Below are 20,109 nucleotides of genomic sequence, written 5' to 3' on the forward strand. Positions count from 1 at the left end.
TATTAAGTTTTTTCACAGAGACTGCAGAAACTTTTAAAACCACTTCACACTCTAACAGAAGAAATCAGGAGACAGGTCTGAGAGATTTTTTGAAATATATTTAAGAAAATACAGACAGATGCTACCAACAGCTATGTACATAAAGTTTTCATTACAGCAGAGTGTATGGAGATGGAGATGTTATAAAAACAGACGGATGGACGGGGGACTCCTCCTCCTCTCACTTCTTGGACAGCTTGGCTTGTTTGTTTTTCGGGGGCGCCCACTTCAGACACATCGTGTCCACTGTGGAGGAGACGAGAGGAGGCGTGAGTGCAGGAAGGACAACAGTTAAACTATGAAACAACAAGTCAGGGCTTCAGTGAGGTCTTAGAGAGGGTTTCTGTAACTGTGAGTCTGTATCGGCGTACTCTGCAGGCTGTATTTATAAAGTCATGTCACACTTAACACGGGACTCCCACCAGATCCGTGTCCGGTCTGTCTCTGATCCAGCACGGAGCAGGACCTCCGGAGAGCTGGAGTCATGTGACCGAGGTTTCCCCTTCTGTAATCACTGAATCAAGGATTCTCCTCCTCCTCCTCTCCTCATCCATGTTGTCTTTCTGGTCCGTTCTGCCGGATCAGAGACTCAGCCGGAACGCTGATTAACACATTGACTAGAATAGAGCTGAGACGGATCGGAGACGGACCGGACACAGATCTAATGGAGTTTGGCCGTCAGGGTCTGAGAAGTTGTGATTTCTGATGGTGATGATATGCCAGACTTGGTGAGGCTGCAACATGGCCGTTAATTAAAGGTACAGTGTGTAGAAACTGTAGTATGTCGGGGTTAGACTCTAGACTGAAACACTCCCTTGCTCAGCCCTCATGTCAAGAACAAGAAGCTCCTGTGAAGCCTGATAAGTATGATCCTCTGTTTCTCAAGTTTGTGTCATCATAAACATCTCTCTCTTGTGCTCGTGACTGACGTACCTGTGATCGGGGGTTTCTTGTACTGTGCGCTCTTTAGATGCTCCTCCACCAGTTTGGGTGTGACACAGATAACATGCTGACCCTTCCAGTACTTCACCATGTTGAGTGACTGCAGCGTGCTGATGATGTCGCTCTGTGTGATGCTCGTCATCTGGCTGGAGGAGCGAAGAGAGCAAAGAGTCAGTGACAGTTTAAACTAACCGAAGAGAACCGTCTGATGGTGTTCGTGTGTTCGTGTTCCTACCTGAGGTCTTTGATCGACAGCGTTCCTCTGAAGTCCCTCAAGATCTCCAGCAGGACCCACGACCAGTAACTCCTGTAGCTCAGCTTCCCCAGATCTGACAGAGGCTTCTCTGGAGAGCCGACTGAACCCTCTAACTTAGACAGTTCATAACCTGCACACAGCAGAGACGACAGAAACCTCATCAACACTCAGGACTGAGCTTTGTGTCCCATGTCTCTCTAAGAATGTGTTTTTATTAAAATACATGAATGCATAAAACAAATCAGGAGGAGATCTGATGGATACTGAATTTAAAATGTGATCTTCTTGCATCCTGTTTACCGGAGGCTAACATCAATGTTTGCAGAGCAGCTAGAACACAGTCTGTGGAACACTTTACAATCCTAACTGTCAGGAAGTTCCTGAGTTCAGACCTCACTTTATGATCCCACAGAAGAGTACCATTAAGACCCAACAGATGTGATTCATGATGGATGACAGACGAGTGAATAAATGTTGAAAACTAGAGTTCTCATCGGCTGAATCCCTGATCACTCTTTCACTTACTAAAAGCGATGAGGAACTTCCCGTAGCCTCTGCGTTGGTACGGTGGCAGTGTGAGGATACACGCCACGTTGTTCCCGTCTGGTGACTCTTTCTCCTGAAGAACAGAAACACAGACGTTCAGACTGAACTGCTGAATCCAGTTTCACTCCTGCAGTTTCAGAATGTTTTCCTTCCACATTCAAGAGATTCTGTTGAAGACTAATGAAATGCTTACAAATGTAATGTTTGATAAGAAGAGGTACCCTTTGGAGTTTTTGACTGCTTTAATGAAATACATAAATCTACAAAATGAAGGTTTAAAGGTTCAAATCAGGTTTATAAAATCTGAGTGTGTTATCAGGTAACTCTCTCCTCAAGGATACACAGAATGTTCTGTCAGGAGAAGCTTATATAAACCTTACTTTTTAAATCACACGAGGCTGTCGTAGACGTGTCAGCGATGAGTTCAAGATAAACTTGACACAAATATTTTTAAAGCTGATCAACATCAGACACCCGGGTTCTTACTTTGGAGAAGTAGCCGGACGATGTGCGCCCCCTGTTTGTTGACTTCAGTCAGGATGTAGAAGATGAACGGCTCCACGTCGAAGTAGAGCGTCTTGTGGTCGAGGATAGTTTTGCTAGTAGACAAAGGTTCTGACAGTAGATCTGTAAACACAGAATAATCATGTAAGCATCAGGACAAAATATCTACATCAGAGTTAAATCATTTACACTTCAGCAGCTGAAACAGAAGAATACAGTTTTGGACGTTCGAGACTCCAGCTGCTATTACTGCTCTATCCCTCTTTCTCTCCCTCTCTCTCTCTCTTCATCTCCCTCTATCCCCCTCTATCTCCCTCTCTCTCTTCATCTCCCTCTATCCCCCTCTATCTCCCTCTCTCTCTTCATCTCCCTCTATCCCCCTCTATCTCCCTCTCTCTCTCTCTCTCTCTCTCCCTCTATCCCTCTCTCTTCATCTCCCTCTATCACTCTCTCTCTCTTCATCTCTCTCTCTCTTCATCTCCCTCTATCCCTCTCTCTCTCTCTCTCTCTCTTCATCTCCCTCTATCATCTCTCTCTCTCTTCATCTCTCTCTCTCTCTCTCTCTCTCTTCATCTCCCTCTATTCATCTCTCTCTCTCTCTCTTCATCTCTCTCTATCTCTCTCTCTCTCTCTCTCTCTCTCTCTTCATCTCCCTCTATCCCTCTCTACAACACGGTCTCAGCAGATGTGTGTCTAACATGAGTCTGGTCCTGCTGGAGGTTTCTGCCTGTTAAAGGAAGTTTGTCCTTGCCACTGTAACTTGCTAAATGCTGCAAAGTGCTCTGCTCATGGTGGATTAAGATGAGTCAGACTGAGTCCTGTCTGGAAGAGGGGACTGGATCTGATCCGGTCTTGATGTTGTGATTTGGCACTTTATAAATAAAGATTGATTGATTGATGTCAGACACTTTCCTCACCTTGTGGTCCCGCCCATCTACCTCATACACCGATATGTTGCTTCTTCTGTAGATTTCTTTGCCGGACGGCTGCTTCCACTGACAGTGAGACTGAGGAGACAGAGGTCAAAAGGTCAAAGTACGTCAGGCTGCAGGAGATGCACTCTTTAAACTTCCTCTGGGCTTGTATGGGAGGAACAAACACACCAACAGTTTTCTTCCTAAAGAAAACCCTGCATGATATTTAACATGTGGATGTATCAGACTCTATTTTCACGAGTCATGTCTCCAGAGGTGGAACCAGCTCTTATTCTGCACTCACCAGGTGATGTCTGAAGGTCTTCTCGTACTTCATGTATTTAAGGCAGTACTCGCAGATCCACAGCTTCGGCTGCTTCCCATAGTCCTCAGGAACGGCGAGAAGTACCAGGCATCGATCTCAAAGTTCCCTATCTGACTTATCCACGTATTTAACTTTTGTGATCTGAGGGGGAACAGGGAGGAGAGTCAGACTACATTTAAAAAGGTGAAGGATAAATATCACAGAAGCATGTTTAACTGAAAGATGCAGGAGGATCCTCACCGCCTCGTGCTCCTTCTCTAACGCAGCCGTCGTTGGGTCCATCTGCGTACGTCTGCAGATGAAAGCAGTGTTAGATAAAAAACAACTCCTCAACGTTTCAAGTGTCGCCACGTCAAACACAAACACGCCTCTAACCTTCTGCACGTGGTTGATCTCGTCATGTTTGCGCTTCTGGTTGCGAGTGATCTTCCTCTCCGGCTGCTCGCCTAAATCTCCCACGCTTCCGATCTCCGTGCTCTTCCTCACCGCGTCCTTCACCGTCTTGGTGAGGGCGAGGCGAGCTTTACCCCCCACTCGTCCAGGCGCCGGTTGCTGCATGCCACAGACAGGGAGATGAGGATGGTAGGAAAGCATGAGGGGAAGAAAGGCGACGATGATGAGGTGATGATGAAGGGATAATATAGGGATGTTCAGAATATCGTGAAGCAGAAGCGTCCTGTGAGATGAGGTATGAGATGATAGATCTGCTGGGGAAATGTGTCGCAGAGGAAAAGTGGAACTACTGCAAGCTAGCTTCCTCAGATCTAGCACAGCGATGACGGCAGACATCAGTGAAAGTGGCGAGAGAGAACAGACATGATTCTGAAATCGTGGGTGCTCCAGCGTTTCTTAAAATCTGACGTGTGGGAGCTTTTCAGTTTCCCCATGGACGGAGTATGAGACTGTATCGTGACAGTGTTTGATCCCTTGTATTAAGTGGAGCAAAGATACTAGTGTTGTACTCACATCCTACATAGTGCACATAAAACTCCTCTCTGCCCTCCTGTTCATTCAGCCGGGACTGAATCACCTCTGCTGTGTCTGTAAAGAGAGAAAGATCCAACAGTTAGTGACACTTTATCTCACCAAACCTCATTCAGAATATACAGAAGAGCCACTCTGAGCTTAAACACGAACACATTCAGTGTTATTTCACCTTAAAAACAACATGGTGTCACTGCTTTTAATCTATTACTCTATTCAGTTATCACATAATCTCCTAAAGATGAGTGTTAGAGTAGTTATAACAATATCAACTTCAAGACACAAGCTGAGGTTTGGACTGTAATGAATGTGATCCTTCGTTAAAAGTTGTATTTGAGTATAAGAGCCTTTATTTGTCATTATCAGGTGTACAAAGGTGCATGTTATAAATACAAATACAATAAAAACAGGTAGAAAATATGTTTAAAAGACTAAATAAATACAGCAATAATATATAATATAATATAATATAAAGTAAGTCTAATATAATATAATATAATATAATATAATATAAAGTAAGTCTAATATGAATGTTAATTTAATATAAATATAATCTAAAGTAAGTCTAATATGAATATAATATAATATAATATAATATAATATAATATAATATAATATAAAGTAAGTCTAATATGAATGTTAATATAATATAAATATAGAACATGCATTTGATGAACAGGACGCTCATTAAATCAGTTTTAATACAGTTTACTGATTATTTGCACTTTATTTAACTACTATATTAAACTGAAGTAATTGTTATCTCACTCACGCCATGACTTGTCAGCTCGTTGACATAAATACGTCTCTCCAATTTCCACCGACACCTCCTGCTCCCTTCCCCCGCAGAACACCCCCATATCCGGGATGTGCTGACTACTCGAGCCCCCGCTTCCCTCAGACGGCCACAGGCCTCCGCCTCGTCCTCCTCCCCGCCGCTGCCGTAGAGGAGCACGCAGCCGGGATACCGCCGTCCAGTTCCCCCCGCTCGTTCTCCAGATGACTTGAATCCATGTCCACGTCCATTCGGGTTCGGGGTCCGTGTTATTAGTGTAGGTTTTGTGGAACTCGGTCCCGCCAGTCATTACATCTGCCGTTTTGAAAACAACAACACGCCTCTGCGACCCTGCGCAGACAATTCAGAGGGGCTGGACTACAGGGAGGAAAAACCAAGATGGCGTCGGCAGGTCCTATGGTGCATTCAAGTACTATCGGAATAATCGGAAATATCTCATTCTCATTTGAAAAAAAATGACTTGCAGGCTCCATCAAGTCAGAACCTGTTTTATACATGGTCAGGACTAACGGGAAGATTGAAGAACATGTTGATACCCATCCTAAAGAGTGGACAGATTTTAACACGGACTTGAAGGTTTAAATAATAATGAAAACACGGGACCTTTTTAATAACTTTTAATTTTTAACAAATCATTATTAGATTGTAACCGATACTTTCTGTACACGTTAAGTGACACCTGTACATTCTGCGCAATACAGTGCATTATAATTCATTTTATGGCTAGCTTTTCATTTTTCAATGGCGCCTGAAAGTTAGTGAACACACTTCAGTCTGAGGAATCCGGGAGTTCCGAGCATTTGAGAAGCACTTGAACGCCTCGACAAGTTCCGTTTCTTCCTCCCATAATTCGCAGACAAAAACTACAACTCCCGAGAGTGTTTGCACCACGTTACTTTCATTTTAACTTCTTACCTTCCTTTAATCTTTACATGTCAAATCTCTGATTACTTTATTTTTCTAAATGTATGTTATAATGTAAAAAATAAAGATACACGCAGTGATTTTTGGATGAGCATCCCTCTACCACTTAGGGGTTTGGGTTAATAAAAGTATGTGGATCATAAAGAATGAAACTGTCTGATTTTATTAAATAGCAACAACAAAAATCAGACATCTCTGGTTCAATGCTTTGCTGAATTTCCTTACATTTTAATTAGTTTCAAAAAAAGAAGGCCATAGTCACACTTCAAACCGACGACTGAAGAACAGAACTGGAAACAAAATGTAAATACAGACTCGGTAATATCCAGATAAGATTTAATCTGTAGTTCTTTCAAGTCATATTGCACCACAACAAGAAGCAACAACCATCTGCACCTAATGAGTGTGTGCATGAGAATGCATAGCAGAGAGCATGAGAACAGTGATGTACGGGAGGAGGAGACTCTACATTGAATGTGGTCTCTGTTGCAGGGCGGTAATCTATGCAGAATGATCATGGAGGCACTCATACACTTGTTTCATCGGCCCTCCTGTCGCCCTTTGTCATAGCACCTCTTCTCTGCCTCTGTCTCTCTCCATCGCCCTGTAGTAACCCCTGCCGTGACCACGGCGAGGCCCGCCTCCTCTGCTGTACTGGTTATTGGCCCCTCCCCTGCTCCGTGGAGCTCGTCCGTCCCAGTGGTGGTGTGCAGGCCCCGGGGCCCCGGTGTGTGGGACAGGTCGGTACGGACCCCGTCTCCTCCCGGGATGACCACGGCCGCCTGCTGAGTCTGCAGCATCTTTCGGGAATCCAGCCTCTGAGGCTTCCTGATCCCCCAGAAACACTGGTCTCTCTTTCAGCTCGTGGACTTCCCTGCCTGTCCCGGTCTCGGTCTGACAGGACTCTACGTTTCCCTGCTGACCGTGGTTACCCTGAGCTTTGGTTTATTTGGTCCGTCTGAGGACAGAGAGAGTTTGTCCAGGTGCTCTGTGATGGGGGCTCTTCCATGTTGTGGTCTAAACCTGCCTCCCCTCCTCTGCCCCCTCATGTGGTTTTGACGCCGCTGGCCGTGCCACCTCTGCTGTGGGACAGTCCAGGAGGGAACCTGTCTGCTCTGGCACCAGTTTCAGGGAAGGTGGCGTTAGAAGCAGAGGGTAACGGGGGATCAGGAGAACCATCCTTCATCCAGGTTTCCATTTTCAGCAACAGGAGGAGGCTGGGGGTCAAAACATGGAGTAAAGTGCTTTAGACTGAACTCTCTCTTGGTGGGGATTAAAGAGAAGATTTTCTGGGACAGCATAGTGGACTGATAAGGGACAACAAACAAACAAACAACATGCAGCATAAAACCCTCCATGTGTGTCTGAACGGGGCTGAAACAGACGTCTGATTCGTTCTCAACCTCAGTGATGTGGATAAGGAAACGATTGGACTCCACCTCCGGGTCGATGATCCCTTCCCTTGGATCTCTGGTCTTTCCAGAATCTTCTGCAGTTCAAACCACTTCTGTTGAAAGCTTGAACCGATGGCTGCTTCATCCAGCTGCAGAGAAACACAAAGCCTTTAAACCGTCTGATCAAACACTGACCTCACAGAGACGCAGGGAGCCAGTGTGTCACTTTAACTGATCTGTGAAGTCATGGTGTGCATCAGAAGCTGGTCTTACCTCTGGCAGCTGAGGTGCAGGAGAGGCCAGAAGCTGGTCCACATCATAAGCCAGGGTCTCTCTGCACACGGGACACACCACGGTCAGCTCCTGAGAGAGGAGTCAGAGATTAACGAGCGTGTAAAGACAGATGTCTCAGTCCTTAAAGTCTGCGTCTGATCCCTGACCTGATGCTCTGATCCGTCTCTGGTCTTGTCCTCCTCCAGCTCCTTCTCCCTCTGACGCAGCTCGCTCTCAGAGTGCAGGGACGTAGCGGCCGAGGCAGTGGCAGTGGAAGTAGTGGTAGCAGCTCGTCTTGGTGAAGGTCTCTCCCTCCTGAGAATCAGACACACAGAGGAGGGACGGGTTACATCATGAGACGCTGATTTAAGAACATTCTGGAACTTTCTGCAGAACTGAGATTAAAGTGAAGAGATGATTATTTTATTTTAATTCATTCAAACCTGGATCACAGTTCATGCATTCACTAGATAATTCAAACCCAAACTAGATATGTTTATTAATTACATTTTTATTTTTTACTTCATTTTCATGACTATTACTTTTTTCTATTATTCATATTATTATGAGCATTGTTTAATTATTTGTATTATTATTTTATTACTCTTAAATTAATTATCTTTGCTATATGCTTTTATTTATTCAGGTATTTACCTGTTTATCTATCTTAATATATTATTTATGTATTATTTATTATTGTTTATACAATGTCATCCCTGATGTATACAATGCATAATATTTAAAAAATGCACCTTTATTTTTTGTTTATAGGGTAAGGGTTTTATATATAAATATTGGACCTGTATTTTAAAGTTTGCCTTTAAAAACAATAAATAAAAAACAGTTTTGAGAAAACAAAGTGAGGAGCTGATTCTGAGTGTTTCAGGTGTTCTGAGTGTTTCAGGTGTTCTGAGTGTTTCAGGTGTTCTGAGTGTTTCAGGTGTTCTGAGTGTTTCAGGTTTTCTGAGGGTGTTCTGAGGGTTTCAGGTGTCTGAGGGTTTCAGGTGTTCTGAGTGTTTCAGGTGTTCTGAGGGTGTTCTGAGTGTTTCAGGTTTTCTGAGGGTGTTCTGAGGGTTTCAGGTGTTCTGAGGGTTTCAGGTGTTCTGAGGGTCTGATGGGAACCAGCTCACCTTAAAGCCGTAGAGGCAGATCACACAGTTCCCGTAAGGAATGTTGCTCCTCTGTCAGGATTTCTTTTGCTTTCTGAAGAAGGAACAGAAAGAGGAGAGTTAAAGATCTGTGTGTCTCAGCAGGAGGAACACATTCATATATATGTCCATAAACTATCTGACCTCAATGAGCTGATACAACACAGGGGAGCCCAGACAGGACTGAGCCTCCAGCTGCAGACACTTCTGGACGCTAAGAGGAAGAGGGAGAAGAGGAGCACGTGATCAGAGCAGTTTAAACTCAATGAAGCAGAAGGTGATGAAGGTGATCAGTCCACAGCTTTCACGGTTTACCTGCTGAGTTTGTCGTTCAGAGAGTCCTCGAGGCTTGTGAATGGAGATGTCCGGAGAGGAAGAGGGATACTAAAGACACGAGAAGGGACAGAAACAAGTTAGAAGATAAAGGATGAGTCTGATGATCTCTCGTGTCCCCCAATAAACCTCCGTTTTCTCATCCATGTGTGATTTTTGTTTCATAAAAGACATTTAGTGACACTGTGTCAGGAGAGGAGTTTAAACTGTCAGTCATAAGATACAGATAACTGCTCGTGTTTAACTCCGTGCACAGAATCTCCAGGATAAGGTAATGGAGGGCGTACCTGCTGGTCTAGGGTCAAAGTCAGGGGTGAGTCGGACAAACTGGGAGACTGAGTCCTCCGCTGTGGACGGGTACAGGACCAGGCTCACCTCCCAGCTCCTGGAGGACACAAACAAACAGATCACACACATGAAATCAACCCGGGGAAGGAGATACAGCACCTGTAGTGTACTCTTTATGATTTGACCTCCTACTTCCTGTTGACCACTGTGATAAAAACATGACTCAGAGGCAGACACGCCCGGCTGCAGATTAAATGTAAACTGTGGTGGTTGTTTTAACTCGTGTATCTGGTGTGAGTTTTCAGGACAGCATTTAAAAGTGGATTCTTAATCTCAGTGTGATTGTTCCTGGTTAAATAAGCTTCAATAAAAAAACACAAATCTCTGTCTCTATCCTCTCTTTCTCTCTCTCCTCTCTTTTTGTCTCTTTCAGTCTGTACTGTATTGTACTGATTGGTGTGTGTGTGGTGTGTGTGTGTGTGTGTGTGTGCGTGTGTGTGTGTGTAATTGCAGGAGATCAGTAAGTAGTTATAGAGAGTGAATCACAGTCTTTTTCTCTAGTTTGAGTCCTGATATCTGTCTGAAATATTAATAAACACACCTCAGAGCTAAAGCTAATGAAATGATGACACTGAAGCTAACTGTTGTCTCACCCGTCCTCTCTCCTGTTCACCTGCAGCTCATCCAGGTAGATGGACTGAAGCACCTCGATCTCAGACAGCACACTGCAGAGAAGACACACAACACAGATCAACAACAGGGGAACCATTCTGAGGTATTAATAACACAGATTCAGCTAATGTTAGCAGCTAGCCCATGTAGGCTGATTAACGTTAGCTAGCTCCATCAGCCCGGCTACTTTTAATTAAACTTAAATAACAGTGTTCAGTTAGTTATATAAGCTGTTCACTGAATGAACTGAGTGTCCTGTAATGTGTGTGTGACAGGCTGTCAGTAAACTTACTCGCACTCCGCTGCCATCATGATGTTTCTGGGTTAGCCGCTAGCAGCTAGCGACTACATAGGTAACTACGAGCCCTTCAAAATAAAAGTGAAGAGGTCAGATTTTTTTTTAAAGCGTAGTTCAAGGAGCTGAAAATCAATCTAAATGCAGATTTTGGTTTCATTTACTACACCTTCATGTCTCAATTCCTGAACTCGAACGCGGTTTAGTCACTTTACAACAATATGACATTTTATTTTGAAAGGCTGTTTCGGAAGTGTGAGGATGTTGACATGTTTCATTTGACGGTCTTTGATTGACAGCGTCATCACTGCCATCTAGTGGTCGTGGCGCAAAACTGCAACTCTGTTTTTGAACGTAAATAATAAAAAGCAGATTTATTTTGTATCTAATGGATCCAGAACATAGGCCACAGTTTTTATTGTATTTAACTTTAAAAATATAGAAATATGTTTTAATTTCCCCAAATGTTAAGTGATGTTAAAGTATATTCAAGTGCAAACAAATTGTTTTATTAAATTGATCAGTTCTTGTTACTCTAAGCATCTGATGTACGGTTTTCAGTATGTCATCATGTTTAAAAAAAAAACTAACTATTTTGATTACTATTATTATAATTAATTTGTATTCTTTATTAATTCCTTTTCACTGCTGAAATACCCAACTAAACTTATTTTATTATTATTATTTGTTAATTATTGATAGTATTATATATATATATATATTTTTATTTGCTATATTTTATTTTATTATGTAATTATTTTTGTTCATGCTTTCTTTCTGTAGAATGTAACCTGAAGTACCAAACTCTAATGTTACACACTCCGGTCCAGCAGGTGGCGCTATGCAGCAGTATAACTCGGTTTGCGATCCGCCATTAAAATGAGAGAAGAAGAAGAAGCAGCCAGCGTAGAAGAAGAAGTAAACCCGCCAGACCCTGTAAAGATCTCTAAGTGGTGTTTTACTGATATCTGAAGTTAATGTATCTCTCCTTATTAAATCATACTCCACTATGATGCCTTCAGGGACCTGGGGGTTAGCGTTGTATAAAAGGAGCCAGTGTTTTCTCTTAGATTAGCTTGTTCATTCAGTTTGAAGTCTGAGAAATGGAGGAAACTGTGATGGAATCGGAACCAGCTGGACTCTCTGGATCCGTTTCACATCATGGTGTTGCTGAAGCTTGGGAAACTGTCACTGTAGCTTTGGTAAGTAAGCTTTAATCACGATATCACGATGTTAGATTCAACAGAGAATCAGCCGCTGAATCCCATTCAGAAATATCAGGATTCAGTGTTTTCCTGCTGTAGTGATTGTTTATAGACATTAAGACATGATGAGAGACAAGAACACACACAGGAGGAGTGTTCGGCTGAATTCGGCTTATTTAAAAAGCTGTTTCTCTTCCTGGTGTTCAACAAACCACCAAAGAACCAGGAGACTGACATCTAGCTGGTGGAGTACAGCACACCTTGAAAAACGACCTGTTTGTGAACTATGTTTGGTCTGGCTGCCTCCTCTTATAACCTGAGCTGAGTTTAGACCACATCCCTGTGGTTTCTACCAGCTTATAATGCCCCCCTGCTTCATATTTCAGGTGTCCCCTACCTGCTCAGTGACAGAGCAGAGCCTCTCTGGATCCCTGGCCCTGCTGTCGGGTCAGGGTCTGGACCGGCTGCTTGGAAGCTGGCTGCTGGAGACTTTGCAGCAGCGTCTGTCTTCTTCTGTGGTTCCTGAGTTCTGGTCTGGACTCAAGCAGCCAGAGAATGAGCTGGAGGAGAGAGGCAGGGCCTGGGTTCTCCTCACTGCCTTCCGGACTCTGATTGGACACCTGGAACCTTTCCTCGGTAATCAGAGGAACTCTCTAAGTTATCTAGTTGTCTTTGTTTGCATGAGCAGCTGTATTGAACCTCCTCTTCCTCTTCCTCTTCCTCACAGTTGGTTTGGAGAGGCTGGGGAAGTGGCAGGATGAGGGTCATGGAAGTCTCTGCGGCCCGGGGTCCAAGGGCCTCCAGGAGCGGGCCTTCACCATCATCAGGGCCCTCCTCCTCTTCTCCCCGTCCCCCGTCCTTCAGGAGCGAGTGCTGGAGTTTTACAGCAGGACCTTCACCGTCTACATGAGCCAGGAGGGAGAGACAGAGGACGGGGCAGAGGTCATGGAGGGTCCTGATGGCGGAGGGGTCTGCAGGGGCTGTGGGATCCCGACGCAGCAGTGCTGGTGTCAGGAGGCCCTGGAGCAGCTGCAGGAGCTCAGCCACATCCTGTAAGATGACATACCTCCTGCTGCCTTGATCAATGTTTGATATACGAGACAGAACAGAAAGAGACACATTGATTCAGGAGAAACATTTCAGGTAAACTGTTGTGTTTGTTGTGATTGTTGTATTTGTTTATTTGTTTGTAGTTCTAAGCTCCAGCTGCTGGAGTGGGTCAGCTCTGAGGCCGTCACCTCCATCCTGCACAAGCTCATCGAGCAGCGGATGGAGCAGCACTGCAGAGGCGAGTACGAGCGCTCCTTCCTGCTGGAGTTCCAGGAGGTAAAACATCCTTCTCTCTCTCTCTCCTTTAACTCTTGTTTTTGTCCCTGGAGGAGTCTTTGATTCTTAAAATGTCACGTCTCTTGTCAGTGGCTGGAGCTGGTTCTCGGCTGGCTCAGTAAAGTGTTTGCGAGCGAGGCGGAGGGAGACAGTCTGCCCTCGACTCCCGGCGTCCTCACCGCTCCCAGCGCCCTCGCCGGCCAGCCCGGCAGCTCCGTCCTGAAGCAGTGGAGGTGTCACATGCATCAGTTCTTCTGCAGGATCTACGTCAACATGAGGATCGAGGAGCTGTTCAGCATCATACGAGGTGAGGGGAAGAGGATTTCACTCCTTCATGTGCCAGAGTTCAAACTCAGGATGCACAGATGAGGGCTCCGTGTTTGTCCGGTTGATTTCCATTATGAGGAGCAGAAATGTTTGAAGTTTTAACTTCCATATACTGAACTCTTCAAGGGAAGGAGTTCTTTGTCTGTCTTGAATTTATTGTCAACTTATTTTTATTTCTCTGTCTCCTTTTTCAGATTTCCCAGAATCCAAAGCGGCCATCGAGGATCTGAAGTTTTGTCTGGAGAGGACAAACCAGAGGCAGCAGCTCCTCACCTCGCTGAAATCTGCTTTTGAGAGCCGCCTGCTGCACCCAGGTCAGACCGCTCAGTATCTGCAGGCTCCTCTCTGTGTTTGTGATCAAATCAAAAGAAAGGAAACATCTGGAACAAAGGGAGAGAAACACTCCAGACTTTTATTTTAATGAACTGTTTTCTTTCTCTCCTCACAGGCGTTCACACCTCCGACATCCTCACCGTCTACATCTCTGCCATCAAAGCTCTCAGAGAGCTCGACCCGTCCATGGTCATCCTGCAGGTCGCCTGCCAGCCCATCCGCAAGTACCTCAGGTGAGTGACTTCATACATGAGGGGTGTTTTTAGGAGTTAAGTTATATAGGGTTTAATTGAGTCTCCTGCGGTGCGTTCAAGGACCCGAGAGGACACGGTGAGACAGATCGTAGCTGGGCTGACCGGAGATGCAGAGGGCTGCACAGATCTGGCCTCTGAGCTGTCCCGAGGAGACCCGGTGACTCTGGAGATGCAGGACAGCGATGAGGAAGGGAACGACCCCGAGGACTGGACTCCAGACCCGACCGACGCTGTCCCAGGTCAGTGGATGCATCATTCAGCTGTTGTGCTCAAGCTGCTGTTTGGGTTCTCTCACAGTGGATCGGGTCTTTCAGATAAGATGGGCTCCAAACGCCGCTCCTCTGACATCATCAGCCTGCTGGTCAGCATCTACGGCAGTAAAGGAATCTTCATCGACGAGTACAGAGCCGTGCTGGCCGACCGGCTGCTGCACCAACTCAACTACAACACCGCCAGGTAAGACTAAACCAGGACTGAAGACTCAGGTCTTTACTCCAGTCTGTAGAGTAAGAGGTCCTCACAGACCAGAGTCCAGTCTGTAGAGTAAGAAGTCCTCACAGACCAGAGTCCAGGCTGTAGAGTAAGAAGTCCTCACAGACCAGAGTCCAGTCTGTAGAGTAAGAAGTCCTCACAGACCAGAGTCCAGTCTGCAGGGTTTGAAGTCCTCACAGACCAGAGTCCAGTCTGTAGGGTTTGAAGTCCTCACAGACCAGAGTCCAGTCTGCAGGGTTTGAAGTCCTCACAGACCAGAGTCCAGTCTGCAGGGTTTGAAGTCCTCACAGACCAGAGTCCAGTCTGTAGAGTAAGAAGTCCTCACAGACCAGAGTCCAGTCTGCAGGGTTTGAAGTCCTCACAGACCAGAGTCCAGTCTGTAGGGTTTGAAGTCCTCACAGACCAGAGTCCAGTCTGTAGAGTAAGAAGTCCTCACAGACCAGAGTCCAGTCTGTAGGGTTTGAAGTCCTCACAGACCAGAGTCCAGTCTGTAGGGTTTGAAGTCCTCACAGACCAGAGTCCAGTCTGCAGGGTTTGAAGTCCTCACAGACCAGAGTCCAGTCTGCAGGGTTTGAAGTCCTCACAGACCAGAGTCCAGTCTGCAGGGTTTGAAGTCCTCACAGACCAGAGTCCAGTCTGTAGAGTAAGAAGTCCTCACAGACCAGAGTCCAGTCTGCAGGGTTTGAAGTCCTCATAGACCAGAGTCCAGTCTGCAGGGTTTGAAGTCCTCACAGACCAGAGTCCAGTCTGTAGAGTAAGAAGTCCTCACAGACCAGAGTCCAGTCTGCAGGGTTTGAAGTCCTCACAGACCAGAGTCCAGTCTGTAGGGTTTGAAGTCCTCACAGACCAGAGTCCAGTCTGCAGGGTTTGAAGTCCTCACAGACCAGAGTCCAGTTTGCAGGGTTTGAAGTCCTCACAGACCAGAGTCCAGTCTGCAGGGTTTGAAGTCCTCACAGACCAGAGTCCAGTCTGCAGGGTTTGAAGTCCTCACAGACCAGAGTCCAGTCTGCAGGGTTTGAAGTCCTCACAGACCAGAGTCCAGTCTGCAGGGTTTGAAGTCCTCACAGACCAGAGTCCAGTCTGCAGGGTTTGAAGTCCTCACAGACCAGAGTCCAGTCTGTAGGGTTTGAAGTCCTCACAGACCAGAGTCCAGTCTGCAGGGTTTGAAGTCCTCACAGACCAGAGTCCAGTCTGCAGGGTTTGAAGTCCTCACAGACCAGAGTCCAGTCTGCAGGGTTTGAAGTCCTCTCTCCTTGAAGGACGATAGTCTGACTGCTTCTTCTTTCACTTTCAGGGAAATCCGTAACGTGGAGCTGCTGAAGCTCCGGTTTGGGGAGTCTCACATGCATTACTGCGAGGTCATGCTGAAGGTAAACACTCACTGACGGTGTGTTTGAGTCAGTGGTTTCACCTAAAACATGAGGTCACACTCGTTTCTTTCGTTGGTCCAGGACATGGCGGACTCTCGCAGGATCAACAGTAACATCCGTGAGGAGGAGTCGAGGCTGAGCGAGGAGGAGCAGCCGCCTCTCTCCCTCTCCTCCATCATCCTGTCCTCAGAGTTCTGGCCGCCGCTGAAGGAGGACAAGCTGGAGCTGCCGCCGCTCGTCTGCCAGAGCATGGAGGCCTACACACACCGCTACGAGAAACTCAAGGTGCACGACACGACCTCGTCTTTATTTAACCTGATTAAAAAACAACCTGAACATCACCTGGTGCATTCAAGGACAATTTGACAGCTGAGCTCTGAGTTGGCTGCCACATTTTAAGAGAGAGAGAAAAGTAGTTCCTCTTCTTATTTCCAGCCTCAGTGTTGCCTCCCTTCTGACCTCCGGGATGAGATTTTGAGACGAACGCACGACAGAAAAGCTTCACTCAAAGTTACAAACTGTCCTTGAATGCAGCACTGTAATATATAGACTGATACTAAAACACTCAGAGTATTTTATCAGCACATGTGAAGCTCTTTGTGTCATGAGGTGCTGACAGCAGTTTGTCCTCCGTGTTTCAGGCCATGAGGACGCTGAGCTGGAAGCCTCACCTGGGCTCCGTCACCCTGGACGTGGAGCTGGAGGACCGCACCCTCACCAACCTCACCGTCTCCCCGATCCACGCCGCCATCATCCTGCACTTCCAGGAGAAAAGTACGACCCTTCATTTCAAACTTCTTTCACGTCCAGTGGGATGTGAACATGCTGAATCTTCTAAATACTCACACTCCCATCAGAGAGGAGGGGATTTTAAATCCTGTAGTTTCACTCACAGCTCATGCTCTTAGATCCACAGCTCTGCAGGGACGATCACTTCTGGTTTCTGTCTACTAACTACAGTCAGATGGACGAGGTTAAATGGAACTGTCACCACAAAATTTTGCGTCTGAAGTTCCCTGGAACACATTTTGACTCATGATCCTCGGTGCATGCAGCCAAGGTTTCTCAGGATGTCTCATGTTGTCATTTTGTGAGAGATAACTGCCTCAGACTTTTATAGGAACTACAGGCGTTTGTTTAAGTCGAACATTCTCCCTCCAAACGTTTCCTCATCAGCTGTTTCTCCTCCGTCAGGTTCGTGGAGTCTGGAGGAGCTGAGCATGAAGCTGGGCGCCCCGAAGGAGCTGGTGCACAGGAAGCTGGCTCTGTGGCAGCAGCACGGCGTCCTGAGGGAGGAGGCGGGCGGGCGCTACTACGTGGTAGAGACGGGCTCGTCCAAAGAGAAGATGGAGAGGGGCGTGATGCTGATCGACAGCGACGAGGAGAGAGACTCCAACACCACCACGCAGTCGGAGCAGAGGGAGGAGAAGCTGCAGGTACGTGAAGTTAAACACACCCAGTTTAAGATTCTGACTGTCAGGAGTTAAAGCACAGGAGACAAATTAACATCAGGAGGAATCTGAAGGAGTCTGAAACCTCTCTGTCTCTGTCTCTGTCTCTGCAGCTGTTCTGGGCGTACATCCAGGCCATGCTGACCAACCTGGACAGTATGACGCTGGACCGCATCCACTCCATGCTGCGGATGTTTGTCGCCACGGGACCGGTCGTCACAGAGATGGACATCAACGAGCTGGAGGCGTTCCTCCAGAGGAAGGTCAGGGAGCATCAGCTGCTCGCCTCCGCAGGCGTCTACAGACTCCCCAAATCCACCTGATGGAGGAGGAAGAGCAGGAGGAGGAGCAGGAGGAGGAAGAGCAGGAGGAGGAGGAGCAGGAGCAGGCGGAGCAGGAAAGACAGACACAGTGCTCCAGTGTGATGCTGCATTCAAGTGCTGTGGGAAAAAACAGGAGCATGTACTTCCCCTGGAGAATATTTCAGCTGAGAGACGTTCTTCAGCTTCATGGTCACACAGCAGGACTTTTACTGTGTGTGAGTTTGAACGCAGCTGTTCCTGTGAAAGGTTTTCAAAATAAAAGCACTTCCATAAAAATAAAACATGATGCTGAAGCTCGAGTTAAAGTGTTGTGAGGATTCTGTTGATTTATAAAAGCTGTTTAAAGTCTCATGTGTGTGATCATCTGAAGTGAATGAAGCAAAGACATTTCTACTTACAGTCTGATGTTTTCTTTAGTGGAGAATCCAACATGTTCACAGGAAACTCGGGACTCTTACTGAAGTCTTTTCCACAGCCTCTTCCTCCAGCATCGCTCCGTTCTTTCAGCAGCAGGGAGATCATCTGGTGATACAAGCTCGAGCTTTCTAACTGCTTTATTAAATCTGTTTCTTATTGAGCTAACCTGAGCTCATTAGTATGGAAGAGGATTACGACCACTGAAGAAAATAAATCAAAATTAAGGTCCAGATTTGTTTTTATTATACTGAGAGAAAAGTCAATATTCCAACCATAATCTCAGAATAAAAACATATTGGACTTTTCAGTGTCCCTAATCCTCCTCCGTACATGAGACTAAAATCCCTGCAGTTAAGGATTAAGTTCCATTCTTAATTAGCTTTGTTGCTGACCCTGAAGGCAGCACCGGCCTCTTCAGGTAAATAACACACACACACATTAACTCTGCATTTATTGCTTTATTTGGATTTGGACACTTTTGCTAGGCATTAAAAAAACAAACATCTCTGGTGTGTTCTGTGGAGGTTACTCTCTCTGTAGTCTTGGATTACTGGCTCACAGACTCATCACATGTTAGAGACTCACAGACTCATCACATGTTAGAGACTCATCACATGTTAGAGACTCAGACTCATCACATGTTAGAGACTCAGACTCATCACATGTTAGAGACTCACAGACTCATCACATGTTAGAGACTCATCACATGTTAGAGACTCAGACTCATCACATGTTAGAGACTCATCACATGTTAGAGACTCATCACATGTTAGAGACTCATCACATGTTAGAGACTCAGACTCATCACATGTTAGAGACTCACAGACTCATCACGTTAGAGACTCATCACGTTAGACACTCATCACATGTTAGAGACTCAGACTCATCACATGTTAGAGACTCATCACATGTTAGAGACTCATCACATGTTAGAGACTCATCACATGTTAGAGACTCAGACTCATCACATGTTAGAGACTCATCACATGTTAGAGACTCAGACTCATCACATGTTAGAGACTCATCACATGTTAGAGACTCATCACATGTTAGAGACTCATCACATGTTAGAGACTCATCACATGTTAGAGACTCATCACATGTTAGAGACTCATCACATGTTAGAGACTCACGGTTACGGTTTAGTAACGCCCGTTTCCCTTTCAGCGGTAAAAACTTTACAGGATTAAAAACACAAAGACAAAATCAAACATGGGTCCAAAGAGTGGTTCAGTAGAGCGGAGTTAAAGAACCATCCTGGTGTTTTTGGAAACTCCTCTCAGCTGTGTGTCAGCAGATTGTGTTTCTGATTTCTGAGTCCACCGTGACCCCGTCCTCTCAGGTAAGTCATATAATGTTCTGTGATGGATTGTCTAAAGGATGGAAGACAGACTGTGACGTAAACACTGCAGCAAAAATAAGTTAATGTGCAGAAAACAAAAACTCGTTTGGCACAAAGTGTTCTCCTCGAGGATCACACGACGTCTGCACGATAACTTCTCAGACCTCTTCCATTCAGACGGACTGTTCACCTCGACATCAGCAGAGAGGTCTGAGCTGTGTGTCAGCTAACAGGTAGGGTTCATCCTCTGGGAACCATGAATCTGCACGTCAAGGCAATCTGGTGGAAGCTGACGACCTCTATCATCGGAGGGTTTCTGGGTCAGCTTTAAGGACAGTTTTCTGAAGCGCGTGTTAAAAAGATGTGAGAACAATAATCAGATTAACAGTTTTAAGAGAATAATCAAAGGCAGCAGGTGTAGGAATAAACTCTAGGAATAACTCAGCTGATGTCAGAGTCGGGGATTAGAAATAAAGGAGAATGTGCTCCATATTTCAGGTTTGAGATCATGCCTCTCAGTTGAAATGGTTACCTTGTGTTGGCGTTTAAGGGTCCCTGAAATATTCAGATTTATCAGGGGAAGCAGGACTAGTGAGGGGAAATATTCATAGTAACCTGGCCTGATTTATTTCTGTG

At 45.7% G+C, this 20,109-nt stretch overlaps 4 protein-coding genes across 5 annotated transcripts in view; 1 reads left to right on the forward strand and 3 right to left on the reverse strand.

Annotated features, from left to right (window-relative positions):
• Positions 1-78: 78 nt before the first annotated feature.
• On the reverse strand, positions 79-5,703 carry kat8 (K(lysine) acetyltransferase 8). The gene is given in 19 exon segments (XM_034711076.1): positions 79-285; positions 973-1,127; positions 1,217-1,367; positions 1,763-1,856; positions 2,270-2,284; positions 2,286-2,374; positions 2,377-2,410; positions 3,205-3,294; positions 3,506-3,597; positions 3,600-3,640; positions 3,642-3,667; positions 3,767-3,818; positions 3,891-4,056; positions 4,059-4,078; positions 4,489-4,567; positions 5,283-5,402; positions 5,405-5,455; positions 5,458-5,538; positions 5,541-5,703. Coding segments are annotated over 19 exon segments (1,476 nt in total). The 5' UTR covers positions 5,596-5,703; the 3' UTR covers positions 79-220.
• Positions 5,704-6,372: 669 nt separating this feature from the next.
• rnf25 (ring finger protein 25) lies at positions 6,373-12,403 on the reverse strand. Its single transcript, XM_034711390.1, is given in 15 exon segments — positions 6,373-7,175; positions 7,634-7,687; positions 7,690-7,773; positions 7,898-7,987; positions 8,065-8,142; positions 8,144-8,212; positions 9,028-9,075; positions 9,077-9,100; positions 9,190-9,274; positions 9,377-9,429; positions 9,666-9,689; positions 9,691-9,763; positions 10,320-10,391; positions 10,631-10,704; positions 12,236-12,403. Coding segments are annotated over 14 exon segments (1,155 nt in total). The 5' UTR covers positions 10,651-10,704; positions 12,236-12,403; the 3' UTR covers positions 6,373-6,794.
• On the forward strand, positions 10,319-18,065 carry anapc2 (anaphase promoting complex subunit 2). Of its 2 annotated transcripts, XM_034711073.1 has the most exons (16): positions 10,319-10,441; positions 11,467-11,835; positions 12,225-12,474; positions 12,566-12,890; positions 13,032-13,164; positions 13,255-13,471; positions 13,686-13,805; positions 13,940-14,057; positions 14,139-14,317; positions 14,393-14,534; positions 15,865-15,940; positions 16,022-16,225; positions 16,582-16,714; positions 17,135-17,376; positions 17,505-17,738; positions 17,772-18,065. In XM_034711073.1, exons 2-15 carry the CDS (start codon positions 11,737-11,739, stop codon positions 17,712-17,714), a joined length of 2,448 nt encoding a protein of 815 aa, XP_034566964.1. In that variant the 5' UTR covers positions 10,319-10,441; positions 11,467-11,736; the 3' UTR covers positions 17,715-17,738; positions 17,772-18,065. The 2 variants fall into 2 exon arrangements, with proteins under 2 accessions (XP_034566964.1, XP_034566963.1); XM_034711072.1 differs by having other exon boundaries at positions 17,505-18,065.
• Positions 18,066-19,023: 958 nt separating this feature from the next.
• si:dkey-16l2.16 (ras-related protein Rab-35) overlaps positions 19,024-20,109 on the reverse strand; it is an 11,800-nt gene continuing 10,714 nt past the window's right edge. The window contains exon 7 of the mRNA XM_034711074.1: positions 19,024-20,109. This exon is cut by the window's right edge and continues 995 nt beyond it. The gene's annotated coding sequence lies outside the window, so the exon portion shown is untranslated.

This window comes from Notolabrus celidotus, chromosome 20 (genome assembly GCF_009762535.1).
Source record: "Notolabrus celidotus isolate fNotCel1 chromosome 20, fNotCel1.pri, whole genome shotgun sequence".
Classification (NCBI taxonomy): domain Eukaryota; kingdom Metazoa; phylum Chordata; class Actinopteri; order Labriformes; family Labridae; genus Notolabrus; species Notolabrus celidotus.